At 42.5% G+C, this 23,300-nt stretch overlaps 2 protein-coding genes and 1 non-coding gene across 3 annotated transcripts in view; 2 read left to right on the top strand and 1 right to left on the bottom strand.

Annotated features, from left to right (window-relative positions):
• Window positions 1-157: 157 nt before the first annotated feature.
• On the top strand, window positions 158-5,031 carry ranbp1 (RAN binding protein 1). Its single transcript, XM_056420067.1, has 6 exons — window positions 158-266; window positions 1,748-1,881; window positions 1,987-2,144; window positions 2,789-2,917; window positions 3,178-3,246; window positions 3,758-5,031. The coding sequence occupies exons 1-6, from the start codon at window positions 252-254 to the stop codon at window positions 4,003-4,005; spliced, it is 753 nt and encodes a 250-aa protein (XP_056276042.1). The 5' UTR covers window positions 158-251; the 3' UTR covers window positions 4,006-5,031.
• Window positions 3,373-3,500, top strand: LOC130197491 (small nucleolar RNA SNORA77). Its single transcript, XR_008832463.1, has one exon. It is a non-coding gene; the product is annotated as a small nucleolar RNA SNORA77 (small nucleolar RNA).
• Window positions 5,032-5,194: 163 nt separating the features above from the next.
• zdhhc8b (zinc finger DHHC-type palmitoyltransferase 8b) overlaps window positions 5,195-23,300 on the bottom strand; it is a 57,566-nt gene continuing 39,460 nt past the window's right edge. The window contains 11 exon segments of the mRNA XM_056420065.1: window positions 5,195-8,073; window positions 8,637-8,788; window positions 8,791-9,702; window positions 9,863-9,969; window positions 10,843-10,957; window positions 11,772-11,904; window positions 12,899-12,990; window positions 13,313-13,415; window positions 13,644-13,816; window positions 16,722-16,879; window positions 18,198-18,319. Coding sequence (XP_056276040.1) covers window positions 7,941-8,073; window positions 8,637-8,788; window positions 8,791-9,702; window positions 9,863-9,969; window positions 10,843-10,957; window positions 11,772-11,904; window positions 12,899-12,990; window positions 13,313-13,415; window positions 13,644-13,816; window positions 16,722-16,879; window positions 18,198-18,319 — 2,200 coding nt within the window. The 3' untranslated portion in view covers window positions 5,195-7,940.

The raw sequence follows: 23,300 nt of genomic DNA, 5'->3' as shown, positions 1-23,300 counted from the left end.
TAATATTTTACATTTCAATTCATCAAAGACTACGTTTTTTGCAGTGTATATATTTTTGATAGAAAATATTGTTCAACTATGACATGCGATACAGACAAATAGACGAAAGACTCGGTGCGCGCGCGCGCTTTCACAATGTGTGCGCGCGAAACCCGTTGCAGGAAGTGAGAGTATCTGAGGGGGAAACGGCGGCCAGTCTGGGATTTGAATCTATCTAACTACTTCCATAATCTACGAACATCTAGAATAATATGGCAGACCCGAAGGTGAGGTCACGAATTTTAGGTTATCTAAAGCACTATCTGCGTCCTTGAATCGGAATTGTTTGGCAAACCTGGTATTTTATATGTCGAAATGAGTCAAAGTTTGTAAAGGAAGCTGCGAGACAGAAATGCCGACAATAATGTGCTTCGTGACGCCAGAAAAGCTCACGTCAATGTGATTGCTTGTGTAGCCATATGATGTAAATCAAGTTTACCCACAGCCTGACAACTAGAAATCCCTGTGTTAGGATGTATACTCTTAATAATTTCTCCGGGGTTAACGTTGACGAGCTCCGAAGTGTGCAGCCAGTCAGCATGTTAACGTTAGCATCCTATACTGAGTGCCATCTGCGGTGGAAGGCGATTTGCACACAACTTCTGACTATTGAAGTAGACTGTTGCAGGCGTCCGCCATTTGAAGGGGGTATTTCACAATCTACGTGCGACCAGCTGGACAAAGACGCGTGTCTTCTTTGTGTGCCAGGCACGGTCGTTGCTAACATTTAACGGCTAACGTTAGCTCAGGCAGCGGGGCGCCCGTGACTGCGTGATATCGGGCCGTCGGCAGTAACTATGTCGCTAACTTTTGAGAGACGTGTCGGCGAGTGCGAACATCGTGTCGGCCCGAATTTCTGCCAACTTGTGGCGTTAGTGAACGAAACCCCACCGGGGTGTGAAAAGTCAAGCGAGTACAGTCGGCTGTCTGTCGACTCGCCGGCTCACGAGAGGCCTCGTTAACTGCGGTTAGCTGACCACACAATGAGTTGTCAGGCAAACAAAGTTGAACAACTCTTTATATTCAGGCATACGGTACAATGCGATAAAACCCAAACGGGTTGTGTTTCCGGTTTTTCGTACGAGCCACCGACCTGTGTTAAATATATCATACCGATATTATACATTGTATTGTCTCTCGCTTTTGTGTAGCTTCACGTCACCTCCCTCAGCTAAGTCTCAACTACTTCAGCGGCTACAGCTAGCTTAGTTAGCTCACCGTTAACTCACAAGTAAAGCATCATTGTGCAGAGGTGGGCTTGCCACCCCGAGGAAGGAAAGTCTCACGCATTTGCTCAGTTTTTTATAAATGACACGAAACTGTTCTTCACTCGATCTCATGGGTCATGAACTCGCGAACTTAGCTTTCTTTAAACTGAGTTGTTCTTTTGTATGAAGAGCATGTGGTGTGGCCATATTTGTAGTCTGATAACATGAATTAAAGATGCTTTGCTCAGCAATAGTCATTTACTAAAGGCTCTGCCAGTTCCCATACAAAAGCTTTACTTCACCAATGAGCTCTTAAATCCCTCCGTTGAAGCATTTGTGGGCCTGTTAGTCAATTGTCTGTCATTTTGTTCCAGTGAATGTTTAAAAAACCCACACTGACTTAGTTCACATGCCTAATTACTTTAACTTTCCCTGAATGTCTGACACACAAGTTGTTGTTTTTGCTTTGGGTAAAGTATCCATTGTGTTTTTTCTTGTAGGACAAGGAAGACCCTGAGACTACTGCAGAAACTGTAGAAGACTCTAATCATGATCCCCAGTTTGAGCCGATCGTGTCCCTTCCTGAGCAGGATGTGAAAACATTAGAAGAGGATGAGGAGGAACTCTTTAAAATGTAAGTTGTTTTAGTACACTTTGACTCCTTTGTATCAAGTGTTGTAATATTGAGCAAGCCAGCACAGTGTGTGTATATATGCAAACCATACCATATTTTTTTCAGGCGGGCTAAACTATATCGTTTTGCGTCTGAGAACGACCCACCAGAGTGGAAGGAGAGAGGAACCGGAGATGTGAAGCTGCTGAAACACAAAGAGAAGGGCACGATCCGCCTCTTGATGAGGCGAGACCGAACCTTGAAGATTTGTGCCAATCATAACAGTGAGTCAAGTTGACATATATCATTTTTGCAATTTCACATATTGTGATAGAAAAAAGCATTACTTGACTAATTTCAAATTTGCTCCACAAGGAAACATTTGACATACAGCATTATGTATGAGAGTGATATCTTAAGTATACAAGGTTTGTGCTGACAGGCATCCAAATGTCAGGAGCCAGCTAAAAAAAATGTATTTCTTAAAGTCGAGGTAAACATGGACTACTGGTTTTTGGTAACAACTGAAATGGTAGCAAACTAATCAAAAATGTTTAGATCATACAGTTGGCCATTTGCAAAAAGAGTCCAACCATTTAATAATAGTTGTGCAACCACTTAATATAGATAGATATATACTTTTATTAATCCCCAAGGGGAAATTAGTTCTCTGCATTTAACCCATCCTTAGTTATTCAGGAGCAGTGGGCTGCAGTGATGCGCCCGGGAAGCAACTGGGGGTTCAGTGCCTTGCTCAAGGACACTTCGACTTGCAACAACTAATGGGGAGAGCCGGGATCGAACCGACAACCTTGGGGTTGCAGGACGACCCCCTTACCTCACTGAGCTACAGCCGCCCCATGATGACCTCATGGATTCTAAATGCTTTTATCTCTCCCTTAAAAAATGTTTCTTTGATGTCGATCAGTTGTACCGACCATGGAGCTGAAACCCAACGCTGGCAGTGACCGGGCATGGGTGTGGAACACACTAGCAGATTATGCTGACGAAAGCCCTAAACCTGAACTCCTGGCAATACGCTTTTTAAATGCAGAAAGTAAGTATTTCTACATCGAGTCCAATGTTACACTTCAAAGCTGCCCAAATAATGATTTAATTCTGATTATCTAATGATCTTCGCCCCGATGTAACAAATGCCTGTAAGAAGCCCTTTTCTGCATCTAAACTTTGGACAACAAAGTCCCAGCAGCTATTTTGGAACAGCGTTTGGCCAATCGGGCTGCTTATTCATGCTACATGTGCAATCGCACAGCCGTGCCTTGATGTGAATGTTCATCAACTCTGTTCTGTTTACAGATGCTCAGAAGTTCAAGGGGAAGTTTGATGAGTGCAAGGAGGAGGTCAGAAAAACTCTAGAGGGAACAGGTACATGAAACTAAAGCTATAAACCTTTTTTATAGAATATCTTTATGTTTGTTAAAAATGAGAAGCAGGTTAGATTAAGTATGATTTACAACAAACTTGGAAATGCTTTCATATTTTTTGATAAATGCAGACAAACTCTGTTCTTTGCTGTTCACTCCAGCCTGGAACTTTTTATGTCTGCTATATAAATATGCAGAATGTAACATTCACTAGCTTTCTAAAAGGCTGGTGTCGGTATGTTCTGCTACATTACAACTCATATTTATCACAGATTAACGCAACCGGTAGGACGAGTCTTCACTTGCCTCACAATCATGTTTATCAGCCCTCCTTTGTTTAAACACAGCAGCTTATATTGGGAGAGAGAGATTTGGAATATTTTTAAGACAGTGAGTTAAGATGCAAAGTAAAACACTTTACCGTAAAGACACATGTACATGCCAAGCAAATTAATTGTGTTTTAAACTTTAACGCATTTGATTTGTCTGCACATTTCACTGTTTTGCCACAGACAACACTGATAGTGCAAACCAGGTGGCAGAGAAGCTGGAGGAACTCTCCGTGAAAGAGAAGGCGTCAGATGAAAAGAAAGGTCAAAAAGAAGACGGAGAAGATGAGAAACAGGAGGTGAAGTCTGAGAAGAAAGAAGATGAGAAAAGGGAGGTGAAGTCTGAGAAGAAAGAAGATGAGAAAAAGGAGGTGAAAGCTGAGAAGAAAGAAGATGATAAAAAGGAGGTGAAAGCTGAGGAGAAGAATTGAGAACCAAGAACTTGCTTTGCTGAAATTCAATTTATCAGTTTCCCTCTTTCTACAATAGACTCTAAATGAACAGAATTTGGACACTTGCATATTATTAGTTTTTTTATTATCTGTTTTGCTTCAAGATCACAAGTCCTTGATGCCACTAGGTGGGTGGGAGGGGGAATACAAGATATCAAATTTATGAGAGGGGGAAGAAAAAATTTGACTCCTATCCCTCTTTGCACCACATCATGGAATGCAATGCTTGTCATCAACGGTTCAATGTTACATTTACCAAACTGAAAAGAGGCTTGTGGTAGTGATAATTCCCACATTGGGGTATTTTTTTGTTTTGTTATTCTGAAGCAGTTTGTTTGTAGGGGGAGAGGACCATGTAGCCTGCTTGTTAGCAGCACAGAGTCAGGGACCAGGTATAATGAAGGTGCATTATACATATAAAATCCTGTGATGCATCCCAGTGGGCCTTCTTATCATGCTTCCACTGTTAGAAACAGCGAGTACAGTGAAGACGTCTCAGTTGATGCCTTGTAGAAGTAGTTCTTTCTTGGTTCCTTCTTTCATTCGTTCTGTTGGGAACTGATGAATAGAAGAGGAATCCACTCCAGACAGTTGAGGAGCATCAGATGTGTGCTGCAGATCGCAGTGTCCATTGATGGCTAACTGATAAGAGATCAGATGCACTTAGCTACACATTTCCTTTTTTTATTTTCTGAAAACCATTAAGTTCAAAGTCAACGTTTCACCAGTTTGGTGCAGATTTGCTCTGACTTAGGTTTCTCATCAAGTTTGTATTCTTTAGATCATATCATTCCCAAATGTAAAGCATGTAGAGTATGTAAGTGTGCCCTATCTGATCTTTGTGCTCACAACCCTCCTTTTCTTTCCACTAATTGAGTTATACACCTTGCCTCTAAAGTGCCAGTGCATCTGTAAATACATGTATATGGATGAAATGTTGCTTTTCATTTGCACTCAAATAATTTGAAATGTTTCCTCTACCTTCGAATAAAAGCTGTCAAAGACCATGTTTGCCTTCATGTAAAAATCACTTGTAGCCAATGATAACATGTGCAGATATAAATAAAACACTTGTGTTGAGGGTTGAAGGAGTTGAGATGATCATGTGACTGGTCCAAGCCACAGCTTTAAACATCCATGGAATATAAAAGAAAGGCCCCGATATCAATGTTGTTCCACGTTGTGCCTTTAATTCACAAGAACCAGTCAAAGTTCGACATTTATTTACTCTTCTCAGATCATTGGGAAATATTTCCTCATCACAAAAATAGGAACTTGTACATTTATAGTATATTCTATATTTTAATACACATTACATTTTCTATTTTAAGTTTCAGAAAACAAAATCAGCTCATGGCTGATGAAACAGATTCAATACTGAATGTCAGGAATGGTCCCTGACCTGCAGTGATGTCCATCCCAAAAAAGATCATCGGACTAATGGCAGTCATCTTAAGGAGGAATGACATCGATCGTGTTTTTATATGTGGTCATGAGATGTTCCAGTTAGCTGTTCCACTGACAATTACCCATCAGATTTGCCAACAAAGTATCCCTCTATACCGCAGCCGTACAACAGAAACAATGTTGAACACTTCAAAAATACTTGACTTGAATAGAGTATCCTGTTACTTCACATTACTGTGTTCATGGTAAGGCAGCTGAGTGAGACCTTAGAAGGGAGGTGAGACCTTAGAAGGGAGGCGTACTAGCCAGACGCTTGTTATACAGTGACTTTCATCCAACCTTGTAACAAAGCAAGAATGCACTAGAAATGGGAAAAAATCCTGTAAAAAATGATGTAATTTCATGATAAAGCAAGATCATTCGTTAGCTTGTACTTCCACAACTTTTTTACCCATACTAAGTGTCACTTCGCCCATTTTCTGCTGCATACATAACATACATGTTAGTTCATGGTCCTTTAATGCAATATTATAATATAAATATATATATTTATTTTATATATATATTTTATATTATATATATATTTAATACAATACTATTTCACCGAGCCACGTCGTGTGTGTGAAAGGTTTTCCTCTAAAAGGCAACGATGGTTTATTCTTCATGCAAATGTAGCTGGACCAAATCTACCAATTTACATCGTTTTGTATATTCCAGGCATTTTTTTCTTCTTCATATTTAGTTGGTGCAAAATATAAATAAACACCTTTACTTTGATATACTCAGGTCATTTTTGTGGTCGAAAGCAATACATGTTCTGTAACCTTTGTTTTAAAATTAACAGCAAAAACAAAAGTCTTGCGTCTGAGTGTCGGGTAATACTGGAGCTGTACCAGACAGCTGCTGCAAGTTGATTAATTTGACATTTCCAGTCTTCGTGATGTCACTGTGACATCGTAGCAATGTCACCCATTTACTGTCTCAGAGAAATGAAGAGGTGTGCAGCCACAATCTCCAGGCAGCGTCTATTGAAAGGCCAATACTTGACTGGTGTACAGCGCACATCGGCACAAGTCAACGACTGACTTCAATATTTCACTTGCTCAAATCTCATATCTCGTAATTACATTTCATCATATCCATTCTTTACACTGCAAAGTATAACAAGCTATATTTACTTTATGGATTGTACCCATTATAATGGCATGTATTAACTGAATTTATCATTTATCAACAAAAAACTGCACTCAAATAAAACATCCATTCCCGGCTTAATTAACCCGATAAAAAAATGTATCAAACTTAGCTTTTTATAGGCTGGCTATATAAAAAGGAAACCCATTAGAAAAAAAACTACAAAATAATAAATGGGTGACCAGTTATCTTCATTTTACTACATGGGACAATGACTTGTTTCTCTACATATTTCTATTCCTACGATTATAACAAAGAACTTCCACACTTATTTTTACAAAACGTAAACAGAAGGTTGTTTTGGTTGTGCAAGGCTGGACTCGTTCTGAACTCTTGGGACGAGGTATTCAAATCTTTCAGGACCCCAATATATATATATATATATATATATATATCTGCCCAGCACTTGTGTCCTGGGCCACGTTGGAATCACCTAACTGAAGTTCACGAAGACAAACGGGAGCATGTGATGATGCACAGCAGCTTTGTGAAGTGAATAAAGGAGGCTAAGCCATATTCAAGCCCTAATAGTCTGAGACGAAGACGGAGCCATTCATAGCGTATTGATTAAAACCAATATTCATTCCGTAGAAATTAGTTGTTGATAAAGGAATTTTCTTTTTATCAACACGCCTTTCTCAATTAATTTGGAATGAAACCACCAAACCTGATACAGTGACTTCCCCCTCTCCTCTTTCCTCTTCTCACCTCAAATATCTTGTGTTGCCTTTACGGTGATGCTGATCTGACCGATCGGTCCTCCTCCACCTCTCAGAGCTGTACAACTACGCTGCCGATGGCATGAACGGTTCACGTTAATGTGAAGCACCGTGACTTCTGGAGGTCAAATGACTTGAAAAGGACTTCTCACTAAAGTCCATAGTGAGGACGTCGGTGTTTAATTCATCCGTCGGGCTTCTATTCAGCCTTCAACTCTTGCGAGTGAACAGTTTGTGTGACATTTGGAACAACGAGCGCTTTATGACCACAGCGGAGAGACAAAAGAAATACTATTAACGGTCCTCTCTTTACGACTAAGATGATGAGCCACACAATGTTAATGACGAGACACTCCTCTCACATACAGCCTGCAGCGGTATCAACTGACAAACAACCCCTCCGGTACCAACACACACAGGCATTTGGCTAGACAGACCCACACAAGGGCAGACAGATCCTCTGATTGGACGATAAATCCCAAACAGGGAGTGCCGTGTGCCCCTGACTGGCTGTTATCGTGACTAAAATCACAGGAGAGAATCTCTTTGCAGGAGGGTGGTTGTTGTCACTGGACGTGGATGCAGTGTCCCTGCTCACACTGATATCTCGTATGTGGTGCCTCCGACACCCGTCACCTTTTTGACGTTACCGTGGCGACTGGGGCTGATGGTGGAACCCTGGACACTGGGGTGGCAGTCCATCTGCCCGTTAACTTTCATGGCCTCTCTGAGTGAAAAGAGAAGTACAAGGATAATTATTCAACACAAAGAGGCGACGAGCCGAAACACAAACAGAAGGGTCGTGGCAGCATGCAGGTCAGGCGTCAGTTGGACCGTTTCAGATGACAAAACAAAATAGCAACATGGATGATTGGTTTCAAGTGTACTCGTTAGTGAGGCGGAGGGCGTGGACATGTTAGAAGAGTCGGTGAAAAGCATGCAAAAGAAAAAGAAATGAGAGGAATTACACAACTTTATTAATTTGTAAAATAATACAAAAATGGATATTGTACGAGAAAGGCAAACAGAAATTAGAACAGAAATGAAGAATTCACACCAAACTGTCACTTAACATGAATAAATAGACATTACAGATGAACAAATACCAGACACTTTTTTACAAATGCTATAGTTGCCTAAGTAAGGGCGAGTACACTCGTGCCCATGTACTCCTGGTTGTGTCCAGCGGGAGGAGCAGGACTACCAGTGGGAATACATCCAATGCCCACCAGTCCCCTTTGGCTCAGTACAATGCATGCAGTCCCACAGGTGTAACGTTAGGGTTCATACCTTGGACCCCCTAGACGAGGAGCGTCTGTCCTCTCATGGGCACTGATGTAGGAGAGTTTCTGGTGGGAGTAGGAGGGGGACCGGGGCATAGCAGGGGAGTGGGGCTGGTGGGCCGGGGAATGATAAAGGCCCTCGGGGCAGGTGCCCTGCTCTGGCTGCTGTTGCTGCTGCTGTGATCTGTGTGCAGGGAGGTGGACGAAGTCCGAGGGGCACGACCCAGCGTGGAGCCGGCATGGCGCAAAACGGGGGTTCGTTGCCCATAGCTCACCAGGCCGACCCCCATCAGGTTGTCCCTGGAGCCTCCATAAGCTGGGGGTGTTGGGCCTCTGGAGGAAGGGCCACGAGACCCGTCTGGGTAGCAAGCATTGGGGGGTAGGCCATATCCCCCATCAAACACGCCAGAGTCCTGGGCATAGATATGGGTCTGGGAGCGGCCATGCAGTATCTGCCTTTTTTCCCTCTCCTCCATCTCCTTTCGTTCCTGGATGGAGGCCATGATGGTCTGGGAGAGGTTGTCATAGCGCACCGGGGATGGGTCCCTGTCCCTGTCCATTAGGTGAGGGGATTGCCTGCCCAGTCCCCTGGGTGGCGTCACTGGACTGTAGGCGGGGGTGACCTGTTGCCTCTGCACGTCAGGTTCCCGGATGTGGCACATTTTGGTGGGCAGGTAGGGCGAGTGGAGCCCCACGGTGGGCATTCCCCGATGGGACATGCACTCACTGGCGGAGGCGGGGGAGATGCTGGGGTTCAGCAGGCTGTCATAAGACAAGCTGCCATTACGGTTGGCGAGCGTGTTGGGCGAAAAGACGCTCTTGTACGGGGTGGAGGTGACTGTCTGCGGCTGCAGGCCGGAGAGCTGGCCCTTCTCTGGCCCGCGGTGACCCAGGCCGAGAGAGTGGGAGTCGATGGGGTCGGCGTCCAGCTGGAAGGGAGAGGACTGGAAGGTGCGGTGGAGCGGAGTGTTGGTGTACTCAGGCAGGTCCAGGTTTGGCTCAGATCGGTAGTCATGACCACGGACACCCTCTTCCAAGATGGCCGAAGACCTCCGGTCATCCGGCATGACAATCTGAGCAGCAAACAGCAGAACAACACGTCAAATCAAAGTGGAAACAGGAATGAGGTCCTCGATCTTAACAACTGCCACTGAGGTGTATGGTAGAGCTACCAGTCATGTACTTTATTAAGAATATACATCTTACACAAGTGCCACACAAATCATGCCGTACCTTCTCTCCAGCAGTGTGGTAGTGGACTTTAGGAATGGTGCCAAAGGACGGACGGAATTTGGACATGACTGGAGTGGAAGGGTGGGTCTTTCCAGAAAGAGAACCATCTACAACACACACAGAAGTCCAGACACTGTGCAGGTCATATAACTGCTGCGATGATACCAGCACTGATTGGAAGTCAGTTCTGGGACAAAAGACAAGACCTGAGCGGAAATCTATCATCAGAGTAAAGAGGCTGGAGGAAGGAACCACAGAGTCAAAGTTTCCTCTAATTTGCCTTGAAAAGAGAAGGCGACCAACTTAGGCAGGCTGCGTACGTTAAAGTACCACCAGGCGGTGACAGTGCTCCGTTGAGGAGCAGGACCCGTTCACTCCCTGATATAATGCGCCATGACGCTGGAGCTGAGGGAACCTGCTGTTGAAGGTTCACACTGTATTGTATTGACTGTTGAATGCAGCGGGACACATAAGACCGTACCACTGGTTTACGGCTCTGAGCTGTAAAGCCACCACCACAGCGGGATGTGTCACAGTTCCTAATTCACACAGATGACTTCCAAAGGCAGTCAGTCATTTTTTCCCCCCGATCCTCAGCCATATTCCTCTCCCATCCCTCCGTGTGGCTTCATTGCTACACAACCACCAGGATAAAAGACGGGCGGTGATTCATGTTGCAATAATTCACTCTGAAATCTTTCCATTGTAACACAAATCTGGTGCTGATCCCGTGTGCAGGACTTGCTTCCTCGTTACAAATCCCACCAGCCCGGCATTAAAAAGGCAATTACCTGCCACTGAGACGGGCATTTATCACGCTAAACCTAGAGGGAAGTCACACACTGGAATACTGGTGATGCACAGAGGCAGTTTGGGGAATTGCTACTTGGCAAGAAAGAGAAATGGGATTGCCGATGACTGACAGGAGAGGGAGAGAGTTGTTGCTGAACACGGGGACATTTTGTTCCTGTGTTTCTTACCTTCGCTGGAGGTCAGCTGACTCTTCAGCTGGTTGTACCTGTCAGCTTTGGGTGGCAGCGGTGGCAGCGGTGGCTGGGTTTCTTTCTCGTCAAGGCCGTCCAGGCTGCTTTTGGACTACAGGGAGGAGAGCAGGGGTGTTATAAAACCCAGAACAGGTGGGGGAACAGCAGATGAAATAGAGAAGAGCACATGTTCGAGGTAGGGATGCACCCACCAACTCTCACATAGGGTAGTAAAGCTGTACGAGCAGCTGCTCTGCTTGAGCTACATCCCTTTTTGTTGTGGCTAATGAAGTGAAAATGGTGAAAAGATGACAGTGTTGGATTAAGATTTTCTATTGACTACACAAAAGAGCATTCGTTTGTAAAAAATAAAAAAGAGTTGTTGGAGATAATCAGAGGCAATTTTCAATTTTGATCCTAAATTTAACTTCAGTGAAAGTTTTCAGAAAAGTTGTCAATGACCTGTACACCAGAAATGGATTGAATCTGTAGGGTAATTCTAAAAGGCAATAGTACGCTTTTCTTTACTGGAGCCCAAGTAGGCTACAGACAACATGTGCTGCGTAAGGACCTGACTTACTTATCTCAAACAATATCCAGCTCTGCAATACCATTTTTATGTTAGATGGCATGAATTAAAACCAGTGGCTACGGTCTCTGAATGGTTTACTTTTTGTAGATATGTTTGCTTTTAAAATGCACCCTCAGACACAGTATATGTGGCCTGAAAAATATTCCCTTTAGCTTTGATGTGAAGTTTTGGATAATATCCTCTTTTAGAAATGAGGAAATGGCCGAATGTAATGTGAGTGAGCTACTGAATCCTTGTATATGCTGCCCTCAGTATGAAAAAGTAGGTCAGTTGGAAGATGGAGCTCCAGGGAAATAACAGAAACAAAGCTCTGTGCCAATTGAGAAGAACTCACCGTGGAGCTGATGATGGTGCTGTGGATGCCGTTGTCGCTGAGCTTGATGGTGATTTGCCTCTCTGACAGGTCAGGTCTGATGAATGGGGGCTGAATTCGGACGTGGGGCTTTTTCCTGGGGTCGAACATGTACCTTTATCGAAAAAGAGCAACAGGCTCTCTCTTAGAACAAGTAGATTATTTATCATCACAGCACTTTCCTGATTTATCATTTTCCGAATAGTCCTGGCAGTCAGCATTGCCATAACAGCCAAAACAGCACAGTGTGGTATTACAGTTATTCACATCCACTTATATATTATACACCACTTATAAACACCAAAGTATACGCTAGCTTTGTTTGTCTTCAGTGGAGAAATATTTGCTTCTTATTCCAGTCTCATCGCACCCTAAACCTTTGGAATGTGATCTTTATCGCTACATGAGAAATACTCGGTGGTTCATGCATCTCATGTTCACACAGAATACATGTTGTACAGCTGCATTAAATATGGATAGACCTATGAAAAAATATATACGAGTGTGCACAAAAAAGGCTAAGATGACTACATTTTATTTCAGAAGCCCTCTTCTACTAGATACACTGCACGACAGTGATGAAATTATTCAAGCACTTTGCATAATCCCATTTGGCTCGTGAGACAGTTTAAAAATGTCAAACACAACTTCCTGTCAGAACAACAGCATTTACATTTAAAAAATGTTTTAGTTAAAAAGGGCTGTCAGTGCAATTGCTTTAATATGTAATGGTGTGGAGCATCGTCAGGTGTGATATATTTTTCAAGCAATCTTTATACATTTTTAGTAATCAACCCTATTTAAAAAAAAAACATGTCACTAAATGAATTTGACATTCTTTTAGTTTTTTTCTGGTCCAACATGTTTTGAGTCAATTATTTAGTAAATTAAAAATCCTCCACCAGGGACTCTGCAACAACTGTACAGCAGATGCTTGTAAAAGATGTTTCATAAGATGGCTGTCAGAGGCTTTAATGGTTCACAAGACTTAACGAGCAAACATATTCTCTTCGGTGCCGTACAGTACATTTCATTAAACATGTGTTAAATGTGTGCTGACAGAAAGAAAACCCTGAAAAGCACACATGCAGCACAATAAAGCATCTTACCTAGGTGCCAGGGGACTACACAAGACATACTCCACGTTGCCACAGCAACCCTTGGTGAAGGGATTTACTCCTCCACGAAACTTGCCCGTCACCTGAGGAAAACAAAGCCTTTAGAGTCGGAAGGCGAAGGAAGTGCACACATAAACACACAGAGGTCCAGTGCTTGAATACACAACAGGTGATTCATTTTTTGATGTATGGGAATTCTTTCTGGTTTTGCTTCTCGTGATTCTCCAGCTGTGTCTAAGGTTCCCTAAGGCAGGCATGGCTGCCAAAAGTCAGACAGCTCCAGTTGTGAATGTTTGAGTCGGTTTGAAGCAGAGCAGCAAAAGTTCTGTTGACTTTCGCTGGATAAATAACAGACTAAATCGTGTGTGTGTGTGTGTGTGTGTGTGGGCCAGCTCCTTCTCTCACCTGTTCGTTAGTCGTTCGACCTCGCGCAACAAGCACCATATGGAAACCTGTGAGTCCCGTGATTGGAATAAAGAACAGCCCTGCGATGCACATCACCACCAGACTGGACACAAAGGTCAAGCTCAACAACAACAATTTATGAAGAGCAGCACACAACCACATGCACCGGAAGAATAATCCCATTGAGTCCTTCAGACAGAGGAAGATATTAGTACCAACTTATTCCCTCCCACACAGGAAACATTATTCTAAAACACTACAATCAACAACCAACCAAATGGACCATGACAAATAAAGGAGCAGGCTTTGCAGTCGAGTGGTGAAAGGATACGTGACAGTGGTGTGCAGCGCTGCCAGTCTCTCGCGGTGGTGGAGAACGAAGATGAGGCCGAAGGAGAAAATGCCCACCATGTGGATGCTCAACGACAGCAGGAAGAGGAAGAAGTAGCGGTAGTTCCTCCGGCCAATGCAGTTGTTCACCCAGGGACAGTGGTGGTCGAAGTCCTGAGCAGGGAGAGAGGGAGGGGAATCGATGTCACCTTTCCATGAGGTAATCAATGATATGACCAACAGCTGGGCCAGGTGTTGGGCTTCATGTCTTATTGTATATTCCGGTTTATGAATTTGATATATTTCTATTATCAGTATTCCATCGATTTATCGAGATATTCGATTTTCGAGATATATCGATTCTCTTATCGATTCTTTATTGGCAAAGGGAAAAAAACAAACACATTTATTTTTATTAAATTTAATGCACTATGCATCACATTTACTATATACAGTATGTATACATACACATTTTATTTTTTTTATATACATAATTTTAAATAACCAAAATAAAACTTAGATAAAAAACTACAAACTTATTAAATAAAAAAAATTTAACATGTATAAAAACAAAATGTATTCTGTTCTTCCTTAACTTAAAATTTTTAAAATTCTGTTTAATTTAAACAAAAGGAAATAAAACTAGCAGTGTGGCAAAAGTCAAGTGGTATATAGACTGAGCTGTGAAAAAAAAACAATTCTTGTGCAGAAAAATTGAGGAGGATGGATCAATTTCTCATTCAGTCTCCAGCCGTCAGGAACACTCTCTGTCTCTTGGATGGGACTCATACGAGGACTCTCAGGAGAGGTGGTACAAAGTTATGAGGAGGTGTACGTGAGACAGACAGCCTACCAGGATGAACACACAAACATGAACTGGTCTGCAGGTCAGGGGTGAAAAGGACAGTGGAAAAGGGCTAATATTAAAGGGGTGCTACAAGATATTAGGGGATATTAATGGATTAGCCAGCCAGGATTGAGATTGATTTGTATATTTTATATTAGCATTGATTATAATATTTGAGGCCTTTTCTTTGTATCTGACCAGACAGAACACCACATAGCAGGATTAACAGCTGGCTCTGAACACAACTTTTTTTACAGACTTTTTTTTATTTTTTCATTTCACTTTTCTTTTTTTTTTTTTATTTTTTTTTTTTCTTTTTTACAGCTTGACCACTTAGACGCGTAGCGGCGCATCGTGCAGCACAACAGCTTCTTGCGGAGCATTTAATGAAGTATCGATCTCAAATAAATGAAATGTCGATAGTAAAAATAGCAAAATGCAGCGTGACAGCAGCAGATGTAATACAGCGTGACAGCAGCCGCTAATAACAGCGGCCAAGCAACAAGGCTAGCGGGCTAACATTCACTGACCACCAAACCACACGCTGCAGACATCTTGACGGAAGACTTACAAGAACACCTATTCACATCAAAGTTTTTTGCGAAGAAACACCATCCAAATTGACCTCCCTCCCCCTCCCAAATCTCATAAACCTGATTGACCCCCCACCCCCAAAACAAAACTCTTCGGATCTACGATTCAATTTTTTCGTCACCAAAACTGGGATATCTGCGCGGAATTCCGATTTTTCTGGCTGAATCTCTCTGTGCTGTCTGAAGCCTTATTGCATAGTGATGGAATTATATGACAAGTGAAATATATACATTTGCTCCGGCGCGGCCATTCCGCGCCCGCCCCCCGCCGCCCGCCTCTGACGCTGCCATTATGATCCATTCGACCTGGCCCGCGATTTATTGTGTTGTTGGCCGCTGCCGTTGAGATGTGAGTGAGTGAATGAAAAAAAAAAATCTTGATTTGATGAATGGAACATCTTTGATGTGGCGTGCTGATGTCTCGGCCAATCAGCGTCCAGTTGTCAGCGTTTTTGGGTCCGACTAGCTTGCTGCTGTCACGCGCTGCGGTGCTGCTCGCTGCACGGTGTAATTATACTAACAAAGTAACCGATGCGTTAAAATGTTTGTTGCGATAGTTTTTTTTAAATTTATCGATAGAGCACACGATGCGGCGCTGCCGCTCGCTGCTCCGCTGCTTGCTGCGCGCAGCCGCAGCCGCGCACCGCGCCTCACACACACTCACTTCACACTTTTGTCGTGTGAAGCCAAACTTAGAAAAAACTTGCTCTGCCTGCTGTGTATGCTTTGCTGAAGAAAGAAAAGAAAATAAAAGTTTGTGCGCACGCAGACACATACAGGCAGAAGAAAGAACCGTTAAAGTGGCTGATGATCCAAAAAACACCCGGGTCACTGGGAACCGGTTCTAAAACAGAACCGGTTCTCGATGCCCATCCCTAATTATCACTGGGATAATAGAAATACTAGAAGTGTTACTTCTGCATCCTTCAGTAACACAGTTGAACACGTTGATTCTACTGGAACTAAATGAAGACAACGTTTCACCTGAATTCACAATGACTGATGAAGAGGGGAGTCATTTCTAGATGAAGGCAAGTGAGTGAGGATATGGACTCGTATAAACCTCTTCAAAATGTTGTTGGTTGCAAGGGTCAAAAAACCATTTAAATGAAATATTGAATCCATAATGAACCCTAAACTCTAATAAATATCAAATAGAACCTTTCTTCTTTCTACTGTCATTAGCTGATGTGTAAATGATAATCCTTCCTCATTAAATTCATTACTCTGCTTTTACAAACCCTTTTGGAAAGGAAGCGGTGCCGGATTACAGCCTGTGTAATTATGCCTCCTGTGTGTAGGTGTGTGTTCATGTCCTAATGTGTGTGTATGTGTAAGACCAAAATAAGGACTTAAAAGCTATTACTGATTACAGTATTTTACGCTCGACGCTGCCAAAAGCTGCCATTCATGCCAGTAATTACGTTCTTTAATGACGACAGTAAAATAAAATAAAAACATACAGCGTCTGTCTCAGATATTAATTCTTGCCAGGAGTGAATAGTCTACACACATGTGCTCTGTACAGAGGAACTGAATCTTATATCACATCAAAGAAGCCAGACGTCGACGAACCAGCATCAGATTGTTGATTAAAATCTGATATATTAGTCTAACGCACACACGCACGCACACACACCTCCACACAGTTGTCGCAGACGCTGCAGTGCGAGCAGCGAGGCGGCCTGTAGAAGTGACAGGTGGCACACCACTTCATCCGGACCTGGATGCCCTTGATCTCCACATTCTTGTAGAGCGGTGCTCGGAAATCATCGTCCTTGTCCTCATCCTCGTCGGCTGTGGGGAAACATACAGATACAGATACACACACACACACACACACATTACCACAGCACAGATGCATATGGTGTAATGTGATAAACACTATCATGGTTTTGATTAAAGATTACATTCGACAGGGACAACAGGGGAGCGCCCGAAATAAAGCGAAGCACAGCATCAGCTGTCATCAGCATCATTAACTTTTGGTTTGATTACAATCATTTTCTGCTTAAAATTATAATGTTTTGCCTAAAATAATTTGAAGCATGTACATATTAATGTATTATACGATTGTAAATGTAGATATATTTATATATATATGTTCAGAATCTTAATAAAATACATAATAGGGTTAATCCTTGTATGTATATGAATCACTACTGACTGCTGATTGACATTCTGAGGTAATTATCCACCACAGCATCAATACGGAGTAAGCCTGCCATTTGCCATTGATCACGAGTGACTCATCCCTTATGAACGGATGAACTATGTATTTACATAAATAAGGCAATGAGGGTATCCGTATGACAGGCATGGCTAGTTATTAATGAGGATCAAATTATTGATCTTTTCGTAATAAATCCTCTCATCCACACATGTTTGTGTGCATGGCTAATATTGTAGCTGTTGCCTGGGGTAACAAAACAATCGGGCTCTCTCAATTGACATAATGGTAATATTTTCTACGGCTCTGTTTCGATCGACCGTCCTTCACAATACACATTGACCCACTGTTACTATATTGATTAGTGCAACACTTTAAATCAGGATGATGGAGTGATTTTCAAAACAGATCTAATTTCTTTGTTTTTTATTCAAACTTTACTGGCTGTGCGATATAACATCAAGAGCTGAGGGAGCTCCTCAGTAGTCTATTTAACGCAGCAGGGCAGCGGCAGCAGAAGGACACGGTCACCTCTGAGAAAGCAGATAACTTGAGCTTCATACAACCGAATGATTATTCTCCTTTGAGCAGAGAAAGCACAAGACAGGTGCTTATCGTTTAAAAAACGCTTTACAAACATCTCCAAGGGGGAATTCAATCATCCTTATTGAACCTGGCACTGACGACAAGAGGTTTGCATCAGGAGCACAAGGCAGTGCGGACAAGGCAGCAATATATAGATACTGGCGCTTTTAATCTACACAAGGACTCAACAAGAAGGAAACATAACTCATACTTATGTATGGTACATTATGAAAAATACAAATATTTGACATGTCAGATAAATATGAGTATTTTCCCCAGAATTCGAAAAGTTAGAAACATCATCGACACCATCATCGGTTACTGAAACTAATTTGCACGCTCGCAGACATGCATACAAACCTCTGGGATATACACCAGGGTCCATGAAGGTTGCCATGCTGAAGTTGGCCAAGACAAAGAGGAAGACCAGGCCATTGTAGAGCGGCACGGCGGGAGAGATCACCTTCGTCAACCAGGGGCACCTAGAGACACGAAGGAAGGGGCAGAGATTAGGGAAGTCACACACACTTAACCACGGTCACGTTTTTAATCGAGTCTGAGTCGCAACCGTTAGTCCCAACCATGACATATTCACACGGACACGTTTACATGAGCCATCTCATTCTTTTCTTGTGATTCTTGGTTCCAAGTTAAAGCAAGACTCATAATTAGAGACATGAATACAGAGAGTGAACTAGAATGGGCACTCGGTAGAGTGCATACCTTCGCATATCACAAGATTGGGCATTGCATTATGAACATTTTGGCATTAGTTGCAAGTCAATTGGATACAAATTGACCGTGCTATGGTAAAAAGAAGATGTTGACCTTTCCATGACCTTGACCTTTGACCCACTTGATCCCAAAATCTAATCAAATGGTCCCCGGATAATAACCAACCATCCCACCAAATTTCATGCGATTCGGTTTAATACTTTTTGAGTTAGGCGAATAACACGCATACAAATAAATACACGGCGATCAAAACATTACCTTCCGCATTTTCAATGCGAAGGTAATTAGAGCAAGGTAAACAGTGGGTGCCAGAGCTTGTGACTGCGAGGAAGTGTAATAAAACTAAAAAGGTGGCCAGCTTGAATTATCTTCAAAGTACTGTAATTCTTTGCCAATGGTTTCTCAGTGAATGGTTGATCCTTCGCCTAAAAGCTTTCTTTCGAATTACCCGTTTGAAGAGGGTTGCAGTTTTGCAGGCATGTGGCCATAAAGCAAATAATTGTACATTTGATGACCTGATCCGCCCCATGAAAAGGTGATTATTGCAGTTATTATGACTAGTCCTGCGGGGGACATAAATGTTCGTGCCAATCTATCAGAAAGTTATTGAAACATTTCGTTCAAAAACAACAAATGTTAACCTCATGTTAGTGCAAGAAGCAGAATCACCATATAGGGCTTGTCATTTAGGGACCCTGGGAGTCTGTACATTATGTCAATGCAGTCCCTCCTGTAGTTGTTGAGATATTTTAGTCTGGACCAAAGTGGTGACACACATCTATAGAGCCGTGCTGCTATAGCAAGTCTAAAAGTAAAGCCAACCAAACCTGCATGAACTTTTATTTCCGATCTTATCAGCTCCTCTTTCCTGAAGCTCAACCTAGTTTTAGGGTGCTTGCAAATCACATGCATTGAATATAACTCTCTGCTGTGCTGGTAAATGATGTTTTACACCACAATGCAAACCTGGCAGGTCAGTTACCGAGGTTATCGGCAGGAAATATCCTTTAAATTCCACCGAGACTGACCTTCTCTAGTGTCTGCAAGTCAGAACTCAGTCAGTGCTGTGAAATATTCAACTGTGGCGACGTCTGAGTCACACGCACAGCTCCGCTCCATCACCTGGACTCAAATGTCAAGAAACTGTCCCAGGGCGCTATTATTCAAGCCACCTGTCTGTGTGTTCCCTGTAGAGATGAAACGCCCAGATGCGTTAACGCTTATGGTTATGCATACTGCGGAGATCCTGCAGGTCAGAGACTCAGAGAGAATTGTATGCATTAATAAAGTTTCTTGCAAGAGAGGGAGGAGAGAGACTCTCTCTTTCACTTGTGTTTCCAGCTCCGAGCACAACGATGAACACACCTCCGCTCACTTGCACACGTAACAGAACACACTCGAGCATGCCTCTCCAGATTATTCTGACGTCAAAAAAAGTCAATTTCCTTATGCCGTGACCCCAAGATCTATTTCAATCCATATCTCCTTTTCTACTCCGCCAGTCCTCTTTTGCTTTGTTGAATTATTCAGCGCCGTGGCTGAATGGAGCCACTAACAGACGAGGGAGACGCCAACGGGGCCGAGGTGGCCTCTCAAAGCTTTGTGAGGGCTCGTGTGGGGTGGCCTTCACTTATTCTTACAAGATATCAATGAGTCATATCAGGACAATGCTGGAGCAGATAATATTGGACTACATTTACATCACATGAAAATGTAGCTCACATGATAATTCTCCTATGTATTACGAGCGTATTATACACTAATTTGAGTCAGAGATACAGTTTCTTATAATGAGACCATCACCAGGAAATCACATGCAAAGAATTGATTGCGATACCATTCTCATTGTTACTGCATGCTGTCAGTGCAATGAGACTATAATTATCTTATCAGTCTTTCTTTTTATTTATATATGTATGTATATATATATATATATATATTAGTGCTGTGAAAAATAACGCGTTAGCGCGTTATGATTAAATTACACGATTAATTCGTTAATTTTTTTTAACGCATTTAACGCATGCTCAGAATGAGCTTCCAATACGTCTGTTGTTGGTCGACTCTAACCAGCAGCGTGTCATTTCTGTCTCTACGTGTCGCATTAACACTACTCGGCTCTCCGTCTCGCGCGCCGCAGAGCTCCGATGCCAGCGTGTGTGCGCACATCGGGACGAAAAAAAGTCACTTGCAAAATATGTCGTTGTCAAAACAATTTACCAAGAGGTTGGTCATTTGAGTTGTGTTGGTTATTCTCTAAATACTGTTTCAGCGGTTTATTATGGCACATATTTACTTTTGCAAGATATCAACCTCAAAGTACTTTTCAGTGGATCTGCCATTTACGCAGAGGAGTAGTACCGGGCTGTGTGATCACAGCTTTGGCAGCAAGTAGAGAAGGGACAAACGCTTAAAGAACTGTTTCAAGAGAAGCAATAGCATGCAGCCCCACCGCCCGACGAAATCCCAATTTACTGGCTTGTCAAAGGATCGTGTGTTTTTGCCCACAGTGCGATACAGTCAAGCCAGAAGGAAGGAAAACAAATGATGCTGACAGCAACCATTTTAAGAGTCTGAGAGCAGACAGCGTGGGAGGAAATGTGACAGAGAAAGCCTGACGAGGGCCACAGACATTGGTTTATTGTGTAGGAGGAACACACAACCACAGAGCGATTATCAAGACTGTTTACAAGCCACTTTAACGGCTTGTGTAACCATGATACCGTTAGAAAGTTATGACGCTGAAGAGGCCTTTTCCGCCAAAAGTGCAGTAATGTAATCAGCTTGGACATCGAGTCCCTGCTGGCCAAACTGGAAGAAAGGCCCGGGATCTCTGTGGTCATTAAAATGCCTGCAAAATGGAGCTGGAGCGGTAAGGAAGCTGGCACCTCCAGACAACCAGCATTTAAAAACAGCAGATCAAAAGCCACTGTTGGGACACTGGAGGTGCAAAGATAAAAGGTATGCAGTAAAGAAGTAAAAGAGATGAACATCACATTTCATCTCCTGGCTGAAATGAGAAAAAGAGCGAGATAAATAAGGATAAAAGAGGAATAATCCACAGCTTGCTCCTCAGGCTGGCAGAGCAACACATCGTATATCCTCAGTCGGATCAATATGAGACTGCAGACTGCTGGCAGACGGCACACCTTTTCCTCACAGCAGCCTTCCCTTTGTCGTCGTAAATTAACATCGTCAAAACGGAAATGAGTTTGGAATCTCGTTCTTTGGCTTTTTCCATTTAAATTACACGTTTTTATCCAAAAGCCCTCGGTCGGAATATGCGGATAATCAAACGTGTGATACAAGCTTTATGATTTAATGCAAATCCAAAAAACAGTCAATTAAAGCAATACAAGCTGCATATATTTGAGTCCAGTCCCAAACCATTACTGCAGTATATACATAAGAATTAATTTACATTTTTGGGAAATTGGGATTATGGGAAAGTCTCTTGATTTGTGATTCCTGCAGAAAACATCACAAATATCTTATGTACATATACATTTCTGCATTCTGATTTACTGAACGGTATTTACAAAAACTATACTGTAGCTGCACGATTTGTTATGAAGAGTGGATCAAATAAAAATGCATAGTGTGAGAGGAGTTGCTCATAGTGAGATGTTTCCACCAGGAGTCGGTGGAGACCAACAAGGGCTTGAAGGAGAGTGGGCTTACATTCATCAGGTCTTTAGAAACATAACTGTGCATAATAAGCTTTAGTGTCAAATGTCAATGATGATGATCTACTGGGCCACAAATACAAAACTAATATTGAAAAATACCAAAAAAAAGAAATTGATGCTGCTTTAATCTCTTTCCTTTCATTCCTTGTCCAGTCAATGTGTGTACTGAGCAGCACACTATGTGTTTACCATAAACTGAGATGAGTTTAATCTAAACCGCAGCTTTAACTCACTCTAAATTGTAAAGCACTCGTTTCCCCTTCTGTATCTTTCTACTCTTACGGGCCTCATATCGTTTGTTAGCATCGTTTGTTACAAAGATGCTGCATCCGATATCAACCCCTGAGACATCGTGAAATCAGATGCTACACACAGACGTCCACACACTTCATCCCACACACTTCATCCAGCAGCAGTTTATGGACAACAGACAGAATCTTAGCCGTGGGTATCCGATAACCTCCTCAGTCCCTGCAGCAGAAGGGGTGTCTCTGGTTGGGTATTAAGATTGGAAGAAACACAAGGCTTTTGGGTGATGACAACCCAGCTGCTCCCCCCCCCCCCCCCCACAAAAAAAGACTCCTGGACACAAATCCTCAGCTGCCACCCTTAAAAACACAGACTTGAGTCCGTTGATTAAACACAATCTGGGTGGAACACTTTGAAATGAGCCCTCTAATCCCACTGGCCAGCTTTATGGAGGGATAAACCACTCAGCGGTCTTTCTAAAGTAATTAGGTGCTTTAGCTGAAGAAGCTTTTTGAGGTGGTATATTGGTCTGCTCAGTTATTATATAATGTTTTATTATATAGTTATAAATACGGCTACCCTGTGGTGAAAAGTTACTACAAAGTACATTTTCGCAATACTCTATTTCTACTCTATTACATTTTGGATTTACCTTTTTTTTCAGTTCTATTATTTGACAGCTTCAAATTTAAATTCGTGCGCACCAATCATACAAAGAAGCTTATAAAATGTGATTGCTTTTTATTTGTATGTATTTTTATCAAATAACCCAACCGTATAACAACTACTC

Source organism: Pseudoliparis swirei, chromosome 7 (assembly GCF_029220125.1).
Source record: "Pseudoliparis swirei isolate HS2019 ecotype Mariana Trench chromosome 7, NWPU_hadal_v1, whole genome shotgun sequence".
Classification (NCBI taxonomy): Eukaryota; Metazoa; Chordata; class Actinopteri; order Perciformes; family Liparidae; genus Pseudoliparis; species Pseudoliparis swirei.
The sequence above is the reverse complement of the archived record's forward strand: the minus strand, read 5'-3'. Positions and strand labels throughout refer to the sequence as shown.